Source organism: Canis aureus, chromosome 3, assembly GCF_053574225.1.
Source record: "Canis aureus isolate CA01 chromosome 3, VMU_Caureus_v.1.0, whole genome shotgun sequence".
Classification (NCBI taxonomy): domain Eukaryota; kingdom Metazoa; phylum Chordata; class Mammalia; order Carnivora; family Canidae; genus Canis; species Canis aureus.
This window is the reverse complement of record NC_135613.1, coordinates 52,140,938-52,165,677: the sequence shown is the minus strand read 5'-3', so window position 1 is coordinate 52,165,677 and position 24,740 is coordinate 52,140,938. Positions and strand designations below refer to the sequence as shown.

General features: G+C 57.5%; 2 protein-coding genes across 8 annotated transcripts in view; one reads left to right on the top strand and one right to left on the bottom strand.

The window, feature by feature from the left end:
• The window catches only part of ARHGAP44 (Rho GTPase activating protein 44), a 168,627-nt gene extending 164,644 nt beyond the window's left edge, over positions 1 to 3,983 (top strand). For 5 of the 6 annotated variants that reach the window (XM_077892591.1, XM_077892590.1, XM_077892594.1 and 2 more), the window contains one exon: positions 2,608 to 3,983. In XM_077892591.1, the coding sequence (XP_077748717.1) occupies positions 2,608 to 2,747 (140 nt within the window). In that variant the 3' untranslated portion in view covers positions 2,748 to 3,983. Of the gene's footprint in view, positions 1 to 238; positions 290 to 2,607 lie in introns of all 6 variants that reach the window. The other variant, XM_077892592.1, reaches the window with a different exon arrangement.
• On the bottom strand, positions 3,952 to 24,634 carry ELAC2 (elaC ribonuclease Z 2). 2 transcript variants are annotated; one of them, XM_077892589.1, is made up of 24 exons: positions 24,374 to 24,634; positions 23,862 to 23,912; positions 23,629 to 23,699; positions 22,812 to 22,876; positions 21,001 to 21,058; positions 20,157 to 20,225; positions 18,485 to 18,592; positions 17,504 to 17,562; positions 15,280 to 15,338; positions 15,097 to 15,169; positions 14,426 to 14,538; positions 14,033 to 14,128; positions 13,000 to 13,138; positions 12,801 to 12,886; positions 11,074 to 11,192; positions 9,699 to 9,795; positions 8,056 to 8,194; positions 7,644 to 7,682; positions 7,400 to 7,509; positions 6,704 to 6,803; positions 6,513 to 6,627; positions 6,303 to 6,381; positions 5,742 to 5,886; positions 3,952 to 5,046 (listed from the first exon to the last, which is right to left on the bottom strand). In XM_077892589.1, the coding sequence occupies exons 1-24, from the start codon at positions 24,604 to 24,606 to the stop codon at positions 4,810 to 4,812; spliced, it is 2,460 nt and encodes an 819-aa protein (XP_077748715.1). In that variant the 5' UTR covers positions 24,607 to 24,634; the 3' UTR covers positions 3,952 to 4,809. The 2 variants fall into 2 exon arrangements, with proteins under 2 accessions (XP_077748715.1, XP_077748714.1); XM_077892588.1 differs by having other exon boundaries at positions 6,513 to 6,633; positions 24,374 to 24,633.
• Positions 24,635 to 24,740: the final 106 nt, after the last annotated feature.

The following is a 24,740-nucleotide window of genomic DNA, read 5'->3' as shown; positions in this document are numbered from 1 at the left end:
CCCCCCGCCCCGTGGTAGCAGCGCCCTGGCCCCCGCACATGGTGTGTCCGTGTTCTTTGGCAGCAGACTGTCGTTCTGTCCATCCACACAGGCCGGATGTCGGCCAGTGCAGCATCTGTGACGCTTTGGTGCGTGTCCCCCCTCCCCCCCAATTGTGACACTCGGCATAGTTTTTTGTCTTGTGCTCGTTTCATCGTGTTTATTCCTTTCTCCGAATCCTGGCGTGGTGTTCCTGCAGCTGTGTGACATGAGGGCCGCTGTTGTGGATACGTGTGAGGGGGATTTCAGGGTAAGCGGCCCCAGCCCGCCGGGCCTCGGCGCTTGCTCGGCTCTGCATGTGGCTCGGACCCCCCATCCCCCCCACCCCGCAGCATGGCAGCTGTGCTCCGTGCCTCCCCCACCCCGGCCTCCGGGGAGCACCCCGGGCCCCCCACTCATCTGGCTTTTGGGGGATCACTGGCCGCCTGGCATCCGGCTGGCTTTGCGCTAGGAGAGGGGAGGAGGTCCGCAAGCAGGCTCCCCCCCCTCCTCCCCTGGCCTTTGAGCCCCCACCATCAGCACCCCCCCCATGCCTCCCCCTTTGGTCTGGAAGTTCAGGGCTAACGGGTCTGTGCTGCCCGCGGCGTCTCTGTCCTTGGTCGCCTGCCGCAGACCGAGCTGCCCGGTGCCCGCTCGCTCTGTGTCCCTGGCTTCGGGGGGTGTCCCCAGGAGGGTCACAGCGGGCACAGCCTCCACCTGCAGGGGCGGGTGGGCTCCCAGTGACCCTGAGGGTCATCCCAGGGGACCCCCGCTTTCCAAGGTGGGCTCGCGCTTCTCCTCCTCCTCTGGGCCGACCCAGCTGGCGAGCCCGGGAGAACCCACGCTGGTGGGATTCACCGAGGATTCACTCGGAGCTTATTTCCCGCCCGGATCCTTTCTCGGTGTTTGGGGAGCACGTATATTCCGGTTTCGGCCTGTCTGCTCTGCCCACGGGGAGGAGATGCTCGAAATGAAAACCGAGGGAAGAGCAGGAGAGAAGCCGGGGGGAATCAAGTGTCCTGGTGGCAGTCAGGGGCAGCAGAGAAACCAGGGGAGGGTCCCCCCATCCCCACCCTCCTGAGCCTCCCCCAAAGCTGCTGAGCCTCTGGTCCTCTGGAGACTCAGGGCAGGCACCGCACAAGGGGGTCCCGTGCCCACCCCCCCGCCCCGGCGCTTCTGATCCCGGCAGTGGGTGGGGGCTTCTCTCCCCAGATCCTGCTTCCTGGCCGTCAGTGGCCTTCCCCGAGGGGTCGAAGGGAAGGGTCAGGGTCGCACCGGCTGAGTCCCCTTCAAGTCTGCCCTCCTGTTCTGCGATTCCCTCTGGGGAATCTGCTGGGACGCTGGTGGGAGGGTAAACTCGCCCCAGGCCACACTTGCAATGCCAGGGACGGGATTTTAAGCCCGAGCAGCAGGGAGGGCCGGTGCCCAGCAGAACGCTGCGGGGCGGGTGGCCCAAGGCTGCATCCCGTAGCTGTCACCTGAGGCAGGGGGAGCGAGTGCCACTGGCAGAGCCGAGCCTGGGACCCCATCTCCGTTCCGAGGTAGTGGGATGGAGACAGGCAGGAATGATGTTTTGAGGACCGTCTTTGGGGGTGGTGGTGGCTGGGGAGTGACAGAAGGACCTTTGTCCCACAGCTTCCATGTTTGTATGTCTTTTAACACCGTGTCCAATGTCTGTCTGTCCACCTGGTATGGTGTGAATGTTGGTTTTACCTAAAACTCCTGAAGACTAAGAAACCACCCCATGCCTGACTCCAGGCTGGCCCAGGGCTGCCCTCGTTCCAGGAACACGTCCCTGTGGTCCGGGCCCAGGATGACAACAAGGCTAAGCCCTTAGAGGCCTGGGAGGAAGCAGGCCAAGGAAGGGGTGTCGCCATCAGGGTCCTTGGTTCTGGAGCCCCCCCGCACTCCCCCAGGGTCCAGGAGCTCAGCTCCCACCACCACTTGCGCCTCCAGCGTGGCCTTGCCCGTCCGGAGCTGCCAACCCTGTGCAGTGGCCCAGCCTTTGCTGTCACGCAGAGGTCCCAGTTTCAGATGCTGAGCACAGTCTGCTGAGCATCTCCCAGAAACAATGACCTTTTAGTGGCCACAGTAAGGATGCACCCAGAGGTGAGCAGCTGCCCTGGTGCCGAGAGGTGGGTCCCCCCCACCAACACCCTCCCAGCAGAGGCCCACTGCCTGCCTGCCTCCAGCAGCCACAAGAAAGGTCTGTCTGGGGTCTTAGGATGCAGGCACCAGCTCGACTCCCCGGTTGTTCACGGGCTTGGGGTGCCTTCCCAGGGCCTCCTGCCCTGTCCCCGTATACACTAGGGAACTAAATGCAGCCCTGAAACTCCGGACAGGGGTCCCTGAGGCCCGCCCAGAAAGCAGCCTGGGCATAGAGCTGGAGGGTGTACAGAGGCCGCGGCTGGAGCTGTCCCAGCGCTCCTCCTCCAACTTCCCTGGTGGGATGGGATTGGGGTGCTCGGGGCAGCCGAACCCCCACCTGACCCTGCGACAGGATGTCCGCGTTGGCCGGCGACCCCGGTGACTGCGCGGCCACCACCTCCCGCCAGCCGCCCTCAGTCGCCTCTCTCTGCCGCCCCGCAGATCTCGTCCACTTTGACATCCCCTCCATCCACGTAGAGCTGGGGCCGCCGCTCCGCCTGAGCCCCCTGGAGCACGCGCGGCGACACTCGGTGACAGACAAGAGGGACTCGGAGGAGGAGTCTGAGAGCACCGCCCTCTGACCCGCGCCACCCCGCCCCGCGTGTACATACTGGGCCCCACCCCTGCCCCCTGGGCTGGCCGCGCGCCGGCTGGAGCCCTGCACGCCGTGCGGATCGCTGTCACCTCCGGCCTGCGTGGTCCGTGTTGGGGCCGACCTTGTTGTTCCCTTGGGGTGGTGATTTTGGCCTTTTGTTTGATCTTTGCCTTTTGACTTTGTGCCTATTTTGATCTACTTTCAGCCTCCGTGCGGCGCGGCACCCGTCCGCCCCAGGGCTTCGTGTCAGCAAGGTCCTCTGCGGGTGTAGGCTGGGGGTGCGTGGGAGGGTGAGGGAGGCCGATCGCTCGTCCCACCTGCAGCGCAGAGTTCGGGCCCTGACCTTTGCCCGCTGCACAAGTCGGGGTGGGAGTGGGTGGCACCCCGTGTAAATCTTCAAGGCTGCCCTTAATGCGTGGGCTCTAAAGTCAATGGCTTAAAACAAAATTTGTTCCACTTTCTGATGGTTTGAGTTTTCCCTGACCGTGTGACCGAGCGCTCCTGTCATCACCACCTCCTTTTTCTACTTCTGAATTTAAAAGACAGTCCCGAGGGTGTTGGGGGCCCAAAGATCGCACCCCCCCCACCCCCAGCAACCTCCACCGACGGTAATTCCGCAGTCTCCACGGGCTCATCGCTGGGCTGGGGCGGCCACAGGGACTAGCAATAAACCTGTTACCTGGAGGATGGGAAGGCGGCCTGTGGAGACCCGAGGCGGGTGCCACCGGCCCTGCAGCGCGGCGGGCTTCGCTCAGCAGTGGCTCATCACCCCCTCTCCGCCCTTGGGGTGTCCCGTCTGTCCTTGGGGAGCCCAGTCACACTTGGGGATGAAGGGAGCGAGACACAGGTTCGGGTCATGCATGCCAAGTCAGACTTTCCAATTTTATCCTTTTAAAATAGATGCGATATACCTATACATGATATAATATTTGTACATATGAAATCTATATTTGTTTAATTTGAGCCACTCAAACTAAACCAATGTATAGGTGTACAATGAGAAATCTAAATGCTTAGTTATTTTTTCCCAACACAGTGTAAAATAACCCTGCCCTGATGGTGGGATTTGCCAACTTTTGGTGTTAACAGCTTTGCTCACTTCCTGGCAAGGACGGGTCAGTACCCAATTTGTAACGGAGCCCAGGGGTCGAAAGATACCTTTAAATACATGTACAAATAGTTGTCAAAAGTAATGTTATTAAAATAGATTTATTATCCCTGAGCGTGGCCTATCTTCTTGTTTCGACAATAAGCTTGTGGGGGACACTCCTCGGGAGGACACCTGCGGTCACGGCTGGGCTAGGCTGAGTCCTCGAACCATCTCTTCTAAGTCACCTGAGCTTTTAAAGCTCTGTTCTTACCAACAAATACGGATCCACCGGGAATTCTCTCCATTGTTAGATCCCCAAGGGAGGGCGAGAGGGCCCAATCCACGACTGATTTGTCAACACACTGAGGGCAGTAGGGGGGCCAGATCTCACTGGGGGGCAGAGACCCATCCCTGGTCTCCCCCCTTTTCTCCGGGGACAGGCTCTGAAGGCCCTCACCACCACCAGCAGAGCCGGCTTCCAGGTCACCGTGGGTGCCAGGGAGCACTGTGCCGCAGGGCAGGAGGCTCCTACTCACAGGTGGCACCGGGGCAAAGCACAACACTCGGGTTCCAGGCAGCATCTTGAGGCCTGCCTCTGGCAACGCTATTCCCGGAGTCCTGAATACTCTGACATTGTGTCCACGACCCAGCGTCCCGTGACCCAGCTTGGCGCGGGTGTGCAGAGGGAGCACGTGACTGGAACAGGCAGGCCATGCTGCGTTTTCCGTGCAGCTTCCTTAAAAATGGTCAGTACCAACTCCCAGTTGTCCCTGTTCTTCCGTCCAGCAGCCTCGGGTCCAAAGCCGTGCCAGGTGGCGGCGGTACGACCCATCCAGCAGGTCTGTCCCTGCGGAGGGGCCCAGCCCAGGCCCGCGTTCACGCCCTCCTTCGCCCTGGTGCCTCCCCGTGAGCCGAGCCGAGGACGCCGCCTTCCGAGCCCAGGGTCCCTCCCAGGCCTTCACTGCGCCCTGACCTTCTTGCTCTGCGGACTCCGAGGCTGCTCCACGAGGGCCCGCTTCTGCGGGGGCGTCCTGTCATCAGGGCCGCGCGCCTGCTCCCCTGAGAGCAGCGCCGCCCGCGCCTGCCGCACCTCCCGTTTCTCCCTGCGCTCCTCCATCTCCTCGATGTCGCCGGCAAACAGGGCTTTCAGCGGGGCGCTCAGCCTGGGCACCGTCGGGAAGTCCGCAAAACAGACCTGGAGGGCAGCGGGGAACAGGACCTGCGTCAGGGGCGGGGGGGGGGGGGGGGGGGGGGGCGCGGCAGGAGCCAGGCCAAGGAAGCTCTGTCACCCACCTCCGTGTCCACTGGCCGTGGGGGAAAAACAGGATGGGGGGTGGGGGAGTGGGGGAGCCCTCTCCAGAAGGGGTGCAGATGCCCCACTCCTGGCCGAGGGGGCAACACTGTGAACGGGCCTCCGGAAAGGAGAGGCAGTCAGGACTCTGGACTCCCAGCTCCTCAGAGGCAAACCCTGGCTCCTGCCCTCATTCAGGGAGGCCAGGGGGCGAGGCTGGCTGACTTCCCTGGCCAGAGAGGGGAGCACCCACCTCCCCCCAACCAAGTGCTGAGGTGCTGGTCATGTGGCTGTGGGAACCGCAGGGAGAATTCCCCCCTCCCTGCACCCCGTCACTCCCAGCAGCTGCAACACTCCAGTCTGTCCTAGGGACAGGTGGTGTGATGGGGGACAGGCTGGCAGTGGTGGTGGTTGGGCGGGGGAGGGTAGGCTGTGGTTGGGGGGGGGATACGGGCTGGCCATGGTGGGGGGGGGGACACACATGGGCTGGCCGTGGTGGGACCAGCTGGCCGTGGTGGGGGATGGACAGACACCTCCCGAGCACCCAGCACCCCGTGTTGGGAGCAGTCTCCAGCCCCACCAACCCAAGGGGCACAGACCTTCATGTGGTCAAAGGCAATCCCCACTTTCTCGTTGAAGTCGGGGCTGAAGAGAGGCACCTTGGCATAGCGCTGGCTGAAGTGGTTCAGCATGGTGAACCCCGCATTCATGCGCACCCCCACACCAATCGCCTGGGAGGTGGTGCTGCCAGCAGAAGGCCGCGTAAGGCTGACGCCTAAGCATGGGGCAACCCCAGCCCCCAGATTCCCGCATGAACCCCCCCGGGGGGGTCAGCAGGGCTCCCCCTGACACAGACTCCAAGGGCCAAGAGCCGGGTTGTCAGTGAGCTGCCTGCCCTGCCTGTCCCTGAGCCCCCTCCCCGGCAGCTCCCTGACATGGGACCGTGTGTGCCAGTGTATCTGCAACACCCTCAGACACCTGCCCCAGCCAGCACCTCGCCTGGGTGGCTGCAGAAATGAAGGCAGGAACCCCCAGGGCGGGGAGCAGGCCGGCCTTGCGTCACGGTCACTGCAGAGCAGTCTGTCCCTACGGGGCTGATGCCAGGCTGCTCTGAGTGTCACCTGGGGGAAGGCGGTGGGTGGCCCGAGGGTCTCCCCTACCTGTGTGTCTTTTCCACGGCCTCCTCCTCCAGGCCATCTTCCAGCGTGGCCTCATGTATCAGGAGGGTGGCGTTCTTCCCTAGAGAGTAAGGGGCAGGGACACTGGAGCAGAGTCCCCGGCCTGAGACATGCTTGGCCCTGGGTCCTCGGCTGTGTCTTGCCCTGTGCGCCCGCTAGGACCACAACCCTGCCACTGCCACCTAAACTCACCGATCTGGACCAGAGCCTCGCAGGGCATGGTGTCCCCGGAATAGACCACTTTCCAGCCGGACGTGTGGACCAGCGCACAGCCGAAAGCATGCTTGCAGTGGCGCACCAGGCAGGTCTGAAACTGAAGGAGCAGGTGAGCGGCCTGCAGCCATGGCCCCCTCACTCTCCCCGCCTGCGGGGGGCCCCCTTACCTCTTCCAAGTCGCAGGCTCCCAACAGCGACGCAATCAGCCTTTCAACCGCGGGACTGGAGACCTCCGCTCCTTTCTGAAGGCACTTGGCAGGAATCAGGCTGTGAGGACACAAAGTGGTTCCAGGGCAAACGTGAAACAAAATATTTTTAATATAATTCAAAGTTCAAGCGTCTGGCTGAAGAACAAACCCCAAACTCATTGTCATAAAGAGACGGGAATGAGTCACTAAGAGGAAACAATAGTCAATTTAATAAAAGAGCTGAATATCAACACCCAAGACCACAGCAAGGGACATGGCGGAGAAGTGCTGCCCGTGGTGGGGGAAGGGGAGGCCCGCCCTGCAGGCCAGGGCAGACCCCCCACAGAGAGACCCCTCTCTGGGGCAGGAGGGGCGGGCCTCTGCCAGCCATTGGTCGGGTGCTCGGCCCTGGAGTGGTTCCATGGAGAAGAGCTGGCGGGAATCTAGAAACTAGAACAGAACCAGAAGGAGGGCTGAGCAGAGATGTGTCAGGTCCTCACATGGACACGGGTACCAGCTGCTGGATTCGGCCCCAGAGTCGAAGCGTTCCTCCCACCCCCACCCCCCACGCCATCTGGGGTCCAGTCCCGGGGAAGGCTGCCTGCCCCGGTGTCGGGGTTTCATGGCCCGCCCGCTGTGGACACCCAGCCCGGGGGCCCAGGTGCCGACACTCACCTGACATGGTGCAGCAGCTGCTGGCAGTGGTTGTGGTACTGTTGGAGCCAGGCCTTGAGCTGGGTTGGGGCGACCACCAGCAGAGGGTGACACGGCTTCCCTAGAGATGCCTGAGACAAGGACACCCAAGCGCCAAGTCAGCGACAGGCGTCTCGACGGGAGCAGTTCCGAGTGGCAGGAGGTGTGGCTGCTGACATGCCAGCCAACCAACTCAAATGGCAACAAAATCAAGTGCCACACTCACCAGAGCTCGTTCTCTCTGCAGTAGGATATTCAGCAAGCCCTGGGGGCGAGGAAGGGGACACACGTCAGCCGTGGCCAAAGTTGGCTCTCTGCCCCGCGTCCCCCTCCTGGAGTCCTTGTTGTGCAGTGGCTCCTCCCTCCCTGTCGGCCACCATCCCACAGGGTGGCCATGGGCAGTGTGACTAGGGACCCAGCTGAGGTCCCCTCGGGGCCAGCCCCGTGAAGGCCAAAGCCCCGCTGCTGTGGGATGGGGGACGCGAACGGAGGGACAAGGTGGCTCCCCCAGCAGAGCGACTGCAGCGGTGAAACAGCTGGGGCCCTGGTGCGTCTGGGCGCAGCACTGAAGGCCAGCTGGGGGCGCGCACGGACCCAGACAGCACCTGCCCTCCATGGGGTCGTCCCCCACCACTCACCGTGTGGTGATCCGCGTGCAGGTGGGACACGAACACGGCAGCCAGGGTGCCCAGGACCCTGTCCACCTCGTCCCCGTAGTGACGGCAAAGCTGCCCGAACGTGCCTTCGCCACAGTCCAGGAGCAGGGACCTGTCGGGGCTGCAGGCAAGAGCGACAGTCAGGCTGCTGGGAGAGGCTTCAGGGAGAAGAGGAGGCAGCAGTCGCGTACTTCCTATACCTTCCAGAACCTCTCGTGCTCACTCAGAAGCGTCTCTACACACAAAGGCGGTTTCAGGCGTCTGAGCTCATCACATAAAGGAACCGATCAGCCCCGGAACCCTGAGACCCTGAACCTATATGGAGTACCCAGCGCTGCACAAAGGCTGGCACAGAGACAGTTGGGGAACGGGAGGATGAAACCCTTTACCCCTGAGGTTGCATCTCTGATTATTTAAAATGAACGTGGCGACACCCCCCATAGATGATACCAGCTGCGGGCACCGTGTGTGGACGTGGGAGGTCTGGCTGCCATGCACCTGCTGCCCTAGTCAAGGAGTTTGAGCCTCTTGGCCTGCTCTCCACCCCACGGGCTAGTGCAGGACAGGCTGCGGGTACCCCTGCAGGGGAGTGCCCCGGGGAGGCCTGCTGCTGCCAGTGAGTCGGGCTCAGCTTGCTTCAATCCCCATGGCCCATCACAGAGCCTCGGCGCCACAGGAGAGGCGAGTCTCCTGCCGGCCTTTGTCCCCCTCTGGAGGAGCCACCAGACTGGGAGCAGTGTGCCCGCGCTCCAGGGAGACACCTGAGTCCGGACACAGGGCCTCCTGCAGACGGACTGTGTTGCGGAAGCCTCTGCCACCCAGGGTTCCGGAAGAAGCCCCTTCTACTGGGCCCCGCGGCCCCCCAGGACAGGCCTGCCGAGGTGCTTTCCTGCATCTCCTTGGTGGCAGGAGAAGTGTGTCCCAGACGGCGTAGTTCTGCTAGCACAGTGCACTGTAAGTGCTGTCCTCATCCACCCCCAGCATCTGAGCTGACACAGCAGATTGAAAGCCAGCCTGCTACGTCCTGGTCTGTCTTCCCTCACGTAGGCGTCTGCAGACGTGAATGCTACACGGTGCCCTGGGTTCTCTTCTTTGCTGGCAAGGACACCACGCAAACCCCAGAGTCCACCAAAAAGCCCCCAGTCCAGGGCCTGAACATGAGACAAACGCATGCACCCAGCAGCTGTCCCCACACCGGCAGTGACCAGCGAGGACAGGGTGTGGCACAGCAGTGTAGACACTAACTCACATTCCAGATCTGCCCCCAACCAGCTGTGAGAACGAGCAACCTCTGGGAAGGTTAGTTAGTTCACCGATCAAGGAAACAGGCAGTCACTGCTTCGTAGGACTACTGGGAAAACGCAGTGAGGTGGTTTCTCAGTGAGGTGCAACCTACAGCAGAGCCGCTGTTTCCCTCGGCAGGAGAACAGGGGATGGAGTCTGGCCATTCTTGGAGCCTCTTAGGGGCGTGAACACCCACGACTCCTCTTCCAGATGCTCTGGCCAAGGTGACAAACTCAGGCAGAGTCACACTGGCCCATCTTCACGTTAGCCTGGGCTGGGGGTGGGGGGCAGGACCCGCAGGCTCCCCGGTGGACCGAGGCCCCCTTGGGGAACAGCAGTACCTTATGTTGACAAGCGTGGCGCTGACGTTTCGAATCTTCATCGGGATGGCAGAGCCTGTTCCGAGGAAGATGATTTCTGGATACTGGCTTCTTTTCTCTGTGGAAAAGAGTCCATTTCTTTGGATCAAAAGTGAGCCAGCATCCGGCTTCCCAGGAGAGGTTGGAGATGCCCCCGCAGGTGTCCTTACATGAGGACCTCTTCCTCTGAGGCAGAGCCACAGGCTGTTTGTGGGTAAATGGCTGTCTGGGAGAGAGGGCAAGTAAACCCCATAGCCTGTCCATCCAGAGAGCTGCTCTAAGGCTCTTACATACCACAGGGCACTTCTCAGGCACCTGGGTGGCTCAGTGGTTGAGTGTCTGCCTCTGGCTCAGTGTGTGATCCTGGAGTCCCGGGATTTGGTCCTGCATCGGGCTCCCTGCAGGGAACCTGCTTCTCCCTCTGCCTGTGTCTCTGCCTCTCTGTGTCTCTCACGAATAAATAAAATCTCAAAAAAACCCACAAAAAAAACCACAGGGCACTTCTCCACGTTATATGAATCATTTACGTCAAGGGACTGGCATCCACCTGGCGTCCAGCTGTCACCACCAGACCTGTACTTCCTGTGGGTGCCATACTGCCCTGCTGAATAGGAAGCCCCCTGCTTTATAGGGTGCAAACGGGCTCCGAGGGCCAGCCCTCCAGAGAGGAAGAGGCAGAGCCAGGACTTGGGGCCAGAGAGACCTGATGATCCAGTGTCACACCCCCAAAGGTGAGTTAGGGAAGTCAGTCTTCCCCAGACAGACAGGAAGGCTACTTTGAAAGAGGCTCCGCACCAACCCAGGCAGAGTTCCAGGGAGAACCTGCAACTGGGTGAAAGACCACCTGGCTACGTTCATGCCAACACACTGTTAGTCCAGCACTCCCTGCTTCTAGCATGAGCTGAAAAGCACGCTATGAAAACCAGCTCCTGGAGCAGAGGTCCCCAAGCTCCTAACGACTCCTCCTGATAGGGCAGAGGAAAAGCCCAGCAAGGCTAGTGACGTGGCCAGGTCTTCCGTGGATCCCTATCTGCAAAGGCAGGACTAGATCCCGAGTTGACTGAGCCTTGGTGCAAAGTTCTTTCTATAGTCTTGCAGGGGCTCCCAGACCCGCTGCACATGGTGCACGCCTGCTACAGAACAGCTGGGCACCATCGCCAAACGTTCAGATTGAACTGGTCTTGGTGGAGAGGGCAGGCGGGCAGGCACAGGTGCTCCTGGAGAATAAAGGAGCAGCGGATTATGTAACTAGACCTGGTTCAATGGTGCCAGGGGGACGTTTTACTTAGTGCTTTGAAAATACCCGCAGGAGGGTAGCAGCCAAGAGAGGAAGGTCGCTCCGTGGTCTTCTGCTCACCTGCTGGGGCTGGGCCGTCCTGCATAGCCTTCCGGTATTCCTGCACACTCTCTTGGAAATTGGGGAGCTCCAGGGCCTCAGCTATGAATTCATCGGGATTGCAGACAATGACAGCATCCCTGCAGGGAAAAAAGCCATCTCAGGTGACCAAGTGGGCGGGCACGTGGCCTCAAGCAAACACGGATCTGGGTACCCAGAATCAATTTATGGATACAATGTGCAGAAGGTTCTCCAGATCAAGACCGAAGTCTAAGTGACCCTGGGCACTGCTGTTCTCCTGCATGTGGAACCCTTCTCAGGTAAGCAGGGGTCTTGGAGCCCTCAGGACATCTTGGCTCACAATGTGACAATCTTGGCGCTTCTGACATCTGGGGCAGAGTCCCATGCAGCACCCCCGACCTCTACTTGCTGGATGCCCCTGGCACCCCCAACCCTTGCCAGACCATCACAACTAAAAATGTCCCCAGACCCTGCCTCATGTCCCCTGGGTGCGAGAGAAAGGGAGGGAAGGGTCACACAGTCCCAGCTGACAAGCATAGCCAAAGAGCAGCAGCTCCCGCACTAACACGTACACAGCCTGTCACCCGAGAGCCCTGTGGACACATGGGCCCTGATTTGGTGTCTCGTTTCTAGCAAGGCCCCGATGCTACGACGTGGCTGGTCCCAGCCACATGGAGAGGCAGGCCTCGGATCTGTGGCTCTCCACCCTGACCGGACACCGTACTCACCCGGAAGCTCACACAGCTCCCCAGGCCCAGCTGCCCAGATTCTCACCTGTGAGGTTCAAGACTTGGACTCTGCCCAGGTCAAGGTGAACCCGGCCAGGCTCATGTATCAAAGTTCACAAACCGCCTGCACGTGCTGACAGCAGGCTCTGAAATCCCAAGCCCACCTCCGTGGGCCCCAGTAACACGACCATGTGGTCTCCTGGAAAACCCAGCTACTCAACAGCAGAGCCTCATCATTCAGGAACAACTAACACAGACACAGCAGTAGACAGGAAGCTCCAACTCACTCAAAACCTGAAAGACGTGGTGGAGCAGGAAGCACTTCTCAGCTTACTGGCTGGACAATCAACGGGGTTGGGGGCAGTGTCACGTTCACTGGGTGCCTTAGAACAGGTCACACCCGACCCAGTAACCCCACATCTAAGAATCACCCAGAGGGGACAGAGTTCCACTCAATCACTGACACACAAAACAGTTAATGCTTCATTAAAACAACAACCTAGAAATATCTAAGAGGAGCAAACATCCCTCTCCGGAGTACCCACGAAAGTCTCCTTACTGAAGGCCACGTAATGACTCTAGAACAGACAGGCCACAAGCACACATGGCCACGTGCTCCAACTTAAGAAACAAAACGCTAACAATCGTTATCTCTTATCTCGGACGACAGGATTAAGGGTGGCTAATCTTTTCCATCAAACACTTTCTCTGTAAAACAAGGGACATGTATTACTGTTATCATGAGGGAAAACACATTTAGGAAGGAATAATCACTGGCCTCTTCCCACCTCAACTGGGGACCTGATTTTGCTCGGAAACTCAGTCACACCAGTTTGTTCACCTGTGGTCGAGGCTCCGTCTGGGGCAGGGGCGGACAGAGTTCAGTATCCGGGACACACTCCACGCTGGGGCTGAAATATTTACTACCCGGCCCTTTACGAGAGGAGCTTGGCAACCCCCGATCTAGACCCTTCTGCTAGCTCAGGGTCGCACACAGACCTCTGCCACTCCCTCCGTGGACGGAGCTGATACTTGAGGAGACATTCGCCCCGGACCGTGGGCACGCGGAAGGTGGTGTGTTCCTCCTAGAAGACACAAGTCACACTCTGTGGAGAGGAGGACAAGGCCGGGGGGGGGGTGGGGGAGCGGGGTGGAGGAGGGCCTGGGCCAGGGGCTGGGGGGCTGCAGGTGACACTACCTGGCGGTGGGGGGTGGCAAGCGGGGGGAAGATGTCAGAGTGGATGAGGCCGAGCTGCGTCTGGATCTTGTGGCTGCGGAGATTGTGGACCGAGGAGCAGCTCTCATTCAGGACCAGGTGCTGGGTGGCAGGCCCAAACCTATGACAAGACAGCGCGTTTGCAGCATCCCTCGGGGAGGCCTCCCACCGAAGGGGAGCGATGACCCCAGGAGCAAAGAAGGTAGATGGAAGCGTTCAGAGGAGTAAGTGGCAGGTCCAGAGAGATGGGCCCCAGGGTCCCGCTCTGCTGCCTCTGCGTTGTGTCCCCTCCAAACCCAAGCACCTCTGGCTGTGCTGGAAGGAGCCCCAGAAAAACCCAGAAGACCAAGATGTCAGGAGCCCACAGCCAGGGGCTGGGAACAAAGTGGAGTACAGGGCGGGAGAAGAGGAGGCACGGTCATGGACGTTAGGACTCAGGCCCTCCAGGGAGGGGGGGGTGAGGAGCGTGGAAGAGCAGGAGCCTGGGGGCTCATGAGGAAGGAGCAGAGGCTGGAACCGCCCCCAGGTTCCATGTGCTCAGAGTTCAGCTCTGATCCTCCCTCCCAGCTGCTGCTAAGCTCTGCCACTGGGGCCTCGAGGAAGAGGCAGGGTGACCTCTTCTGTCCCTGAGGTTAGCAGACCTCTGCCTCACGGGGCTAGTGGGAAGAGGGGAGGAAATGGGTGGAGATGCAGAGTCGTCAACACACTGCCTGTCACACGCCCGATGTCCCGTAAACTGAGGCTGTCACTGCACACTGACGAGGCTCTCCTTTAGGATGGGATCAGGGATCATCGGGGGCAGACGCAGGCGCTCATCCAGACCCTGGCCTGGAGTAGCTGGACCCCGCAGGGCCCCACTCAAGCCACATGGGCCTGCGCACCGCGCCACCTAGTGGCGGCTTTTCTGCACAGTGGCACAGGTAGCTGCTCCCCACACTGGGCGGGGCGGGGAGCCCAGGGAGAGCCAGGAGGCAGCGCGTCCAGAGGGAATGGGACAGAAGCAAAGGGGTCCTACCTCTCCATCCACTGCTGGTACCTGGGGTCCGCCAGCACACGCTCGGGGGCCATGTGCACCACCAGCGCCACAGGGGCATCGGCATCGCCTTGGTACCTGCACGGCAGGAGTGAGCTGTGCGGCGGGCGCTGACCCAGACTCAGAAGACTCAGAACCCCCGCGAAGGGCGACCGCGGCTTGCTCTCGGGTTTTCCAGCTTCCCTCACCTCACTGCCAAGGCCGCGCACACCAGCCCCGCCCCAAAGTGCCGGTGCCTCCGTAAATCCTGCAGTGGGAGCGTGACCCCGGCACCCCCAGGCCATTCAGAGCGCGGGCGTTTGCAGACACGGCCCGGCGTGCCAGGAGGGCCACAGGTCAGACAGGCACCCCCTGGACGCCCCGGGGCCCCCTTACCTCCGGAGGGTGGCGTTCTCACACACGGGCTGAATGAATTCTTCGTCCGGACATTCTACCACAATAAAAGCAAGACCAGGATCTGGAGGAGTACAGATCTCTTCAGGCAAAATCTGCAAAATCAGGGCGGTCACGATTCCCTCGCGGGGCCAGGCCCAGCTCCGCAAACACGCTGACCGGCTTCAGGTCAACGGCCAGCCTTATGTGATCCCTCCTGAACAAGCACAGAAGCAAGGTCAGGGCCACCCCCACGCCGCCAGCTGGCCTGCAGAGGGCCCGCACCCCCAGAGAGGCCGTGGAACCAAGGTCCCTCAGGTTGGCAGCCACTGGCCCGGGCATCCTTAGACCCCGGAGGAAACATCCCAGTCAACAACATGGTGGCCTTCCTCGGGGGCCGCAGACCCTAAATCCAGCCTGGCAGGAGGAAGCATCCATCCCACCAGGAGCAGGGCCCTCAGGCGCTAACAAGACCCCCTGCAGATCCACAGCCAGCGTGGGTGAGCAGGACAGGTCCCGGTCAGAGACCCCATCTTATCCCTTGGCCAAGTGAAGGAATTCAGGGCTGTTCCATTTCCCCTAATGGTGAGGTCGGGAGGGCCTGACCCAGACAGCGACTCTGTTCCGGGCCCCGGCTACCACAGCTGAAACATCACAATAACAGGGTGTCTCACCTCCCTGCCCTCATAAGTGATGCTCTTCCCGTCCTTGACAGCAGCAATGATGGGGGCAATGGCAGCTGTCCCGCTGAAAGAAGAGGCCAGCCATCCGTGAGGCAGGGTGCGGCGGGGACACAGGGGCCCCCTCTTTCACCCCACTCCCCGAGGGCCCCGACAGCACACCCTGCCAACACTCACACTGGCAGGCCCAGCTCCTTGGCTTTGAGCACCAGGAAGTTGCCCTTCTTCACGTGAAGCTGTGTCAAAGAGAAGGGAAAGGCCATCTCAGCGAGGAGGGAGGAGGCAGCTCGGCCGTCATCAGCCTTCGTCCAAGTGCTTTTACTCTCTAATGTCGCTTTGTCACCGCTCACCTAAACGCAGGCCGGTCACTGCTCTGCGATTGAAGTAGGCTACATTCCACACTACATTCCCAGGAAGTTGATTATCCTGAAACACTTCAGGACTAGAAGCTCAACGATTTAAAACACCGTGCATTCTTTCCCGACAGTAGCTTGTTACAGATTTAATAAAACGTGCTCCATTTCCAAATGGATTAACAGTCTTTGCGTCTCCTTGAGAAGCACTTGTGCTCACTGTGTAAGAGCTAACAGAACGGGACAAGTGTGTGGCCTCAAAGAACCGATCACGCAAATCCCCGTGCAACACAATAGTGCACTGACGGTGACGGGGTTGCAAAAGCATGGACAGTTTTTCACGTACCTGTGACACGATGCTGCTTCTACCCTGGAGAAAATTGTAATGAGAAATCCCCAATACGCTCTTATTATGTTAGGAGGGCAAACAACAATGTAATTCAATACTCAAAGATGTATTAATATTTTAGGCCCTTTCTGATTTTTTTTTTATTTTCACATATGATTTCATATGTGAGATCTGGAGATCTGGAAGGAGATCTGGAACACGTATACACTTTTAAGTACAGAATGATTATGTAGGATCAAGCCTTACCAGGATTCTAGAATTTTCTGGCTCAGCAAACGTGACCCTACAGGAGGGCTTACAGCTTAAGTGTGTGCGTATGAGGCAAAGATGATGAGCCTGGATGACCTCTTCAGAGACGGACACTAGCACACCCTGCTGTGACCCAGCATTCCCTCCACAGACCCAAGGTGGGAAACTACATGCGCTAATGTTTCACAGGAACTTGCAGACCAAAGGTGGGCAAAGCTCCTCCCTTGATGATGAGCTGAGCTCAACCCACGAGAAGCTGTTCCCACCTGAGGATGCGGAACATGTGGAGCACAGAAGAGACAAAGAACGCCATCCCATGAGGCCCCAGGCTGGCACGCAGGGCCTCTCCTAGCAAAGGGCAGTCTGCATCTCAGGCCCTCGCTTCTCTGACCTCCCAGAGCTGGGACGAGTTCAGCTTTACTGCCTTCCAAGCCCTCAGCAGAGCAGCAGCACACTAGCTCTATGAGGATCAAGGGCCCAGAGACTGAGCCAGTGAGAGCAGCGCTCAGAAGGGCCAGGCCGTTGCCGCAGCCTTGGGAACAGTGGCCCGGAACAGCCAGGGTTTACCCCACACACAGCACAACCCATCACGCCCCACCGCCTCTATTGAGGGAGGTAAAAAGGACTGGACACAATTACAGACATACACAGAAACCTACTTCAGAAATTATTTTGCTGCCTAAAAACTGAGAAATACACAAGTAACGAACCTACCAACAACCGTCCTTGACTTTTCTAAAACTACTATTGAAATAAATTGACAGGAGGGATACTGATGATGATGATCTTGCGACTAGTAACTATTCCGACTGACCCTCCGGGAGCATTTTCCCCGGTTGGTGTGAGGACTTGGGTAAGAACTGTAGACATACAGTCGACATCACTCCTCAAAAAAAAAAAATAAATAAAATAAAATAAAAATCACTGCCCACAGAAGGCCAAGGTTGAGCCTTACCGCAGGTTAAAGCGTTTGCTGCAGATAATAAAATTTTAGTGCAGAGCCCTATTAAAACTAGACCATCAGTCAAATTTTTTAAAATGCCCTAAGGTAATAGAATTTTCACAGAACTGGACCGACTTCAGGTTTGTGGACACAGGCCTCCGGGAATGCTAGCCAGAGTTAAAATTAGTCCAGTGCTGGCAGCTGAACAGCTACAGTAAAAGGATACAAACTAAAGCATAGTGGAACGAGTCTGGGTGAAGGCTGGCTCAGGCGAAGGCTAACGAGGTTGCCTTTATTTCTCAAGTGCAAGACAGCCGATCGTAAGCAAACATAGGGCAGCATGTAGGCAGACTGGCTCTGTTGCCTGAAGAACATTTGAAAGTATGCAAGGAGAAACAGGTGTGTTTCTTCTCAGCACCAGGGACTTAGGAGGCGCTCACTTCGAATCCCTGGATGAGAGCTAAGCGACGTCACCATCACACGCCTGCCCGACAGGTGCTTGCTTACCTTACAGACAAAAGCTACAACCAAGGTGGGGTCCCGGCCGCTCTTCTTCTGGCCAATACCTGAGCAAAAACAAATCTGATTGTAACAAGGCAAACGTGAAGCTTCACGGGCTTCACAGACTGATGATGCCCTGAGGTCTAAATCGGCTTCATGCCAAATGAAACGGACAAAGGTCGAAGGAAATACTGGTGCTCCTTCCCCAGCAGGACCTGTTCTTTTTCCTCCTCACGCTGATGTCAGAGTAAATGGAAGATGCAAATCGCCAGTCAGAAAAGCTTTAGAACTGACTAGTGAGATGTTTGAGAAAAATGACACAATTTACTGAGATGTGGAGGAGACAGAAAAAATAAGCTGTAACATTCTTTATAAACAAGCTTATGTGAAACGCCACAAAGCCGGAACGGCCTGCAGAGAAAATGCGGGTGTGGGTCTTCAGCTAGGCCATCCCAGGAAGGACAGGCCCGGGGTCTGTCCTTCTCGGTCCTCAGACAGACACGATCCCGGCAGGAGGGACGTATCAGCCCTGCTCAACACTGGAGAACAGACCCTTCAGTGGTCCAAGTCCTCCAACACATCTTGGGATTTTAACTCACTCAGCAGGCCATCCTTGTAGAAGGAAAGATCCACTCACGGATCTGATGGGTCGGCTTAGCAGTTTTCCGCATTTGTGAAAAATTGCTTTGCGTTAATGGAAAAAAAAAGTGTGAAAGCCTCGGAATGAACCAATCTGCCAGACCCTGGCCTCCTCCGGGGAAACCCCACCAGGGCTGGGGATCAAACTGCCACCTTCATGGCAACCCTTCCCACTCTGCCCACGGGCTGAGTCCTACAGCATGCCGAGGAAGAAGGACCCGTTTCATACACAGGCTTCCCATGATAACAATTCCAATCTGGAGCAGTAGATTAAAAAAACAGAAGGGCCGTAGATTAAGAAACCACAAGTCTCTTGACAGCGCCCTGTTTCTGTTTAAACAGCATTACCGTCTGGAAGGTGCTGCTCGTTTTCGGCGGATCCAGAATCCGAAGACTGCCCTGGACTGAGTCTTTCTGGACTCTGAGATGGCTGGCGTTCTGCTCGCTTCAGCTCACCTGGTTAGTGTGGAAAACAGTCAGACCCCAGGCCCGGAGGGGAACTTTGGGCCAGAGCTCAGGTGTTCGCACGAACCCGCGGCAGAGTGCCCACTAAAGCAGCCTGCCTGCTACTGTGACAGCTAGTGACGTCCCTGCCCTGGTCTTGGGGCCGCAGGACCTCTGGATCCCCTTTCCGTTTCTGCTCAGCTCAGAGCCCTGGCTACAGCAGGAACTCGATGGTGTTGGTGGGCTAACACACACTCAGGCAGCAGGCTGGGTGATGCACCGGCACCACCCTCAAAAGGTAAACCTAGGCCTAAGGTTACCCAGCACCACAGGTGCCATTCGGGGGGCCAAGCTTCACAGTCCGTTAAGTCTCTAGGCCATGAAACCCCATCATGGCAGGAAAAGGCTGGCTCGGCTGCCGTGTCTCAGAAACCTGTCTGCCCTGTGCATGCACTCTCGTTCCTTATGGCCCTCTGGGTGCTGGGACAGACGGCCACACACATTATTAAAGCAACCTAGCACCTGCCAGGAAGGGAGGAAGAGTGAGGGACACGAATCAGGCCTGGGGGTCAGCAGGGGTCAGGGAAGAGGAGACATCGGACCAGGAGTGAGCCAGGGAGGGCGAGCTGTGATGTGACCGGTCGTCTCACTGCCCCCCTCCCCCCAGCACGTCTGCTTCTGCTCAAGCCACACATCCTCCAGCTTCCCTACATGGGCACCATGCTAGCTTCATCTCCTGGCCGGTGCTGGGCTTCTCTGCCCCTCCTTGGGGGCTCTCGTCTGTGTCTCTTCAAGCCCTGGGCAGGCATCAACGCTGTCAAGGAAATGTCCCTAGTGTCCTGTGTTCTCACCATTGGCACACCTGGTGTGTAGTGGGACTGGCCAAGCGCATGGACTCTTATGTGGCAGGGCCTAACATACAGACTGTCTCTAAGTCAGAACCACATCATCTGGCCCTGAGACCACTTGGCCAGCTAACACTTCCATCAGCATATTTATATAAAATACAAAAAAAAAAAAAAGTTCACTAACGTGAACCTCTCCAGCATCCTCTCTCCAAATATCTGTGGCAAATAAACCCCAAGCAATAAACGTGCACATCTGAGGGCAATCTGTCGTCTGACACTACTTGATTAGGTAACATCCCAAAGCGTGACCTCGATCATCACATAGGAGTTAACTGTGTAAGATCTCCAGGAGATCCCTGGGTGGCTCAGCAGTTTAGTGCCTGCCTTCGGCCCTGGGTGTGATCCCCGGGGTCCTGAGATAGAGTCCCGCATCAGGCTCCCTGCATGGAGCCTGCCTCTCCCTCTGCCTGTGTCTCTGCCTCTCTCTCTCTCTCGCTCTCTGTGTGTCTCTCATGAATAAATAAAATCTTAAAAAAAAAAAAAATAGAAGCTCCTTAAGGGCAGGGACTGTGTCTTACTTCCTCAGTGAAATTTCCTAACCTCCTTCAGAACACAAAACTGGGTAAACAGAGCCGGTATTCCAGCAGTTTCTGTCTTTACCCCACCATTTTCCTTGCCTGGGACCGACATTGCTCCCTCCTCCTAGGAAACGAGGCTTGCATACTCACTGTATATGGGGATCTGGAAGACAGTCATGGTCTCATCCTTGTATTCTGGTGCAGAGTGGGGCCTCACGGCTGTGGGAAAAAGACCAAGGACAATGAACTGCACTGGACAAAAGCACTGGGTGGGGGGTGGGGAGATGAGCTTTCCAGATCACCAACCGCGAGCAAAAGACCTGCCTTGGAATTCTGCTGGGAATCAACACTAAAACCAGAATCTCAGAGTTAAATGACAATTTTTAGGAAAGAAGACCAATATATATTCACCAGCCATTAGCATTTACTACACTAAACAAGCAACAACAAAAAAACAGATTGTGATCACTACTCTTTGAAAAAATTTTAAAAAAGAAACCAATTCTCAAATTTCAGAGGCATAAGTGAACACACAGCATTGTGAGGCCAGGGAATCTATCAGCTAGACTGTAAGAGCTGGCATTCATTTTGAAATAAAATATCAGTGTTTCTGTTAGAGAGGAGCACTGATAAACTGGGGATGCATGTGGACTCCAGCACGGAGGCCCCAGGAAGAGGCCGCGGGCCTCCCAGCACAGCCAGAGCCAAGGCTCAGGGTAAACAGTGACAAGCTTCTAGATTCCTCTGCTCACATCCCCTCTTCCTACCACAGGCACCTGGAGGCAATCCATCTGAGACCATCTCTAGCCTGTACGTGGGGGCAAGACGTGGGGGCACAGAAATGGCCACAGGCAGTATTTTAAACACGCATCTCACTGATGAAGCATTCGGTTTTAAGGTTTAATGTAGTCTACTTTTTACGGATTCTCATTTCAGAGACTGGGGCAGATATAAAGAAGAAATGGTAGATTAGGAGTCAGAGTCAGGAACTTACCCAGGTCTATTCCTTTCAATGGACCAGAAAATATTTTGATAGCTTCTAGATATTTTTCCTACAAAAGAAAAAGAAAAGCAGCAGCTATGGTTGTACAAACACAGAACACAGCAGTATGTGAGAATTATCAACAGGCATCAACACTGGGGCGCCTGGGTGGCTCGGTTGGTTGAGTGTCTGACTTGATTTCAGCTCAGGCTGTGATCTCAGGGTCGTGAGATAGAGCCCAGTGCTGGGCCATGTGCTCAGTGGGGATTCTGCTTGAGATTCTCTCTCCCTCTGCCCCTCCTCCCACTCACCCACATGTGCACTTGCTCTAAAATAAAATCTTGGGCGCCTGGGTGGCTCAGTGGTTGAGTGTCTGCCTTTGGCTCAGGTCGTGATCCCAGGGTCCTGGGATTGAGTCCCGCATCGGGCTCCCCACAGGGAGCCTGCTTCTCTCTCTGCCTGTGTCTCTGCCTCTCTGTGTCTCTCATGAATATTTTTTTTTTTTAAAAAGAGGCATTGACGTGAACTTTAGTATTTTGAATCACCTTTACACAAATGTTTACTGAGTGTCCACTATATGCTGGGTGCCAAGCGCTCACCAGTGAGCAGGGTGTGAGTCCTCGCCCTCGTGAAACTTAAAATGCAATGGAGACAAAACTGAAACAAATGAGCACGAACAAACGGGTAGCAGCAGTTGTGCTAAGCATCTGCAAGAAGCTCAAGAGACACCAGGGCCAGGGTACACCCTGTCTGGAGAGTCAGGCGGGCTTCCGCGCGCACATCCTTTCAGCGGAGCCCTGAAGGCTCAGAAGGCAGGCTTTGGGATGAGAAGGGATTCTGGGTAGAGCTAAGAGTGGCCCACAGAGCTCCAGTGTGGAGACTGGATACAGATGCCAGGCATGGACAAGGGCCAAGACCCCAGGGCTCACAGGCACAACAAATGGTGTTTGTGCTCCTTTGCAGTGGAGAAGCCCCAAGGGTTCTGGGTGTGATGCACCTACACATGTGCCCTAAAGAGGCCCCTCTGGCCACCGTGTGGGGGATAAGCAGCTGTCATAGGAGCATAGGGCAGGAGACACAGATAAGAAATGCCTTAAGGGGAAACAAATGGGTGGATCTGAGGCACTACTTTGGAAACAAAAATTTTTTTTTTTAAGATTTTATTTATTCATAGAGACAGAGAGAGAGGGGCAGAGACACAGGCAGGGGGAGAAGCAGGCTCCATACAGGAAGCCTGACGTGGGACTCGATCCCAGGTCTCCAGGATCACACCCCAGGCTGCAGGCGGCGCTAAACCGCTGCGCCACCGGGGCTGCCCCGGAGACAGAATTAATAGTACTTGGCGACTGGGTCGCCTTTCATCTGTAGAACTGGGAAGTAAACTGTCAGCCAGTGGTGTTAACAACGTGCATGCAACTTCTCAATAGTGTTAAGAAGCTGGTTTGGAAAGTATGAAAATGGCTGAAATTTACTAAGAATAAATGCTAACATCCACTGTGCGCCTCCTTGGTGCCCAACGTGGGATAAGTTGGCCTGTTTTATATGTGCACTTCATGTAATCCTCAGCATCTTTAGGAATTTATAGCCATCTCCCAGATGAACAACCTGAGGCTCTAAGAGGTAAAGAAACTGGTGCAAAGTCGTACAATTAATAAGGCTTTGGACTCAGGTCTCTTTCACTTGAAAGGCTCCACCATTGGTTAACTCTGGAGGGCGAAAGACAAATTTGCAGAAAACGGAAATGCTGGTCACTGACACGAAAAAAAAGGAGGGGTCAGCTGGAAAAGCTGAGTCAGTGGGGTGGGGGTTGGGGAAGTACTCACCAGTTGTGGAGGTCCAGAAAGCACACACTTGGGGAGCCCCGTTTCCTTCAAGGTAAGAATCATTCCTGGAAGGAGAAAGAACATCAAGCTGTCTCATCACCAGGCCCCGTAGCTGCCACTGGGAGGCGCACTCCTTCCTTAACCAGCCGCAAGTCTACTTGTCCTCATTCCTGCTTCAGTACAGTGATCCCAGACCCCGGGCAGAAGGGACTCCTCCTGCAGATGTAAGGGACACCACATATTCCTCAGATGCCTCCAGAATGGTCAGGGCTGAGGCTGGGGTGAGGCAGAGAGGCATGAGGAGTGCAAAAATCACACCAAATGAAGGGATGGCTTAAAGTTCTGCAGTGTAGGCACCTCACTGCCTTGCCTTGGTCTCAGTGTTGCACTCCTTCCTAACCATGTCACAAAACTTGGGGAATTTGGCAGTGACACAATCTTAACCTTCCTAGTTGTTGGGTTATGAATAATGGGGTGAGCTGGATGGTGGGTAGCTGCCAATAATCTCAGTGGTATACGCACATCCTGTAACCATCACCCACTACACCCTCCAGTTTACTGGCACGTATCTCCGGTCCGGCAACTCAATAAACAGAGTAGATGACAACGCTTGGAGAAGCAGCATCCATGTTCACATCTGTCCTGAGTCACAGCTTTCCAAGCTGCGGCTGACAGGGCAAGCAGAAAAGAGGATTCCAGCTCCTCTAGACTTGGAAGATGCGCCAAAAACAAACCAAAAAAAAAAAAGAACCAGGCAGGTTCTCAGGAATCCCAGAGGCTTCCCTCCAGCGTCTGACCTTGGAAGGAATATACTTACCACACAACCCCCCCACGTTACACCAGTGCATTCGGGTCAGGAATATGTTATCCAAACGAGCCACCTTCAACCTAAGAATGACAAAACATTTGAGCAGGACAGCACAGGTCAACCCCCTAGTGGCCCTTTCTTCTGCTATAAAAACATCTTGTCCCTCACCCTGGGCTCTCAAGCCCCCGTGAGCATCTCTGCCTCCCCCCCCACCACCCGCCCCCAAAAAATGGTTGACTCACTTGTGCTCCTGCATGAGTCTCTGGACGCCCTCCCCGCAGTTGAAGAGGTACCTGCAACAGGACAAACATGACGCAAGAATCTCAGAAGATGGGACTCTGTTAAGATTCCTGCCACGCTTTGGAGATGCTTTATTGTGCACGACAGAAAACACCTGAAACGCCCCTGTCTGTGCTACCGGGCTGCGTTTCTGGGCATCGGGATGGTGCTTGGGGAGCCTCCCTAGGACAGGAGAGCAGGGGACTGGGGGGGGGGGGGTGCCAAGACGGGTCCCTTCCCCCAGCACGTACCTGCCAGCTGAGCTGATACCCCGCATGCCGAGCATGAGGCCCCCCGGTCCCGGGGCGCCCGGGCCGGAGTGCGCTCCAAGTGTGCAAGTGGGGCCTGGGGCGCCCGGGCTGGAGGGGGACGCGCGCATCCCCGAGTCGGGGGCTCCGGGGACCTCCCGCCACCCCACCCCCAGGGCCCAGGGTCGCGCCCCAGCAGCGGGGGCCCCCGGGCGCGGCGCACTGACCGGTTGTACTCCGAGAACACGTAGAGCGCCGCGCCCACGTCCCGGCCGCCGGCCGCCACCACCTGCAGGTACACGGTGTTCGGGCCCCCGGGCTCCCACGCCGCGCCGCGCTTCTCCCGCGTGCGCAGGTGCCGCAGCGGGTCCTTGGGCGGCCGCTGGCGGCGGGCGGGTCCCTGCGACATGGCGCGCCCGGCCGCCGAGCGCAGCAGCAGCAGCGAGCGGAGGAGCCACATGCACCAGCCTCCACCCGCGCCCCCAACGCGGCGGGTCACCCGGCTCCTCGTGCCCCACGCCCCGCCCCTCCGCCCCGCCCCTCCGCCCCGCGTGGCGGGCCCAGCCAATCAGCGCGCCGCGAGCCGGGCCGCCC

What these genes read in the sequence shown, in the direction of transcription:
- ELAC2 (XM_077892588.1), bottom strand. Translation starts at nt 24,606, where the DNA reads ATGTGGCTCCTCCGCTCGCTGCTGCTGCTGCGCTCGGCGGCCGGGCGC. An exon ending in GGACGGCCCAGCCCCAGCAG is followed by an intron (nt 9,796 to 11,073) that starts GTGAGCAGAAGA and finishes TCTTTTCCACAG; the next exon opens with AGAAAAGAAGCCAGTATCCA. An exon ending in TTGCCTTTGACCACATGAAG is followed by an intron (nt 5,047 to 5,741) that starts GTCTGTGCCCCT and finishes GCTGCCCTCCAG; the next exon opens with GTCTGTTTTGCGGACTTCCC.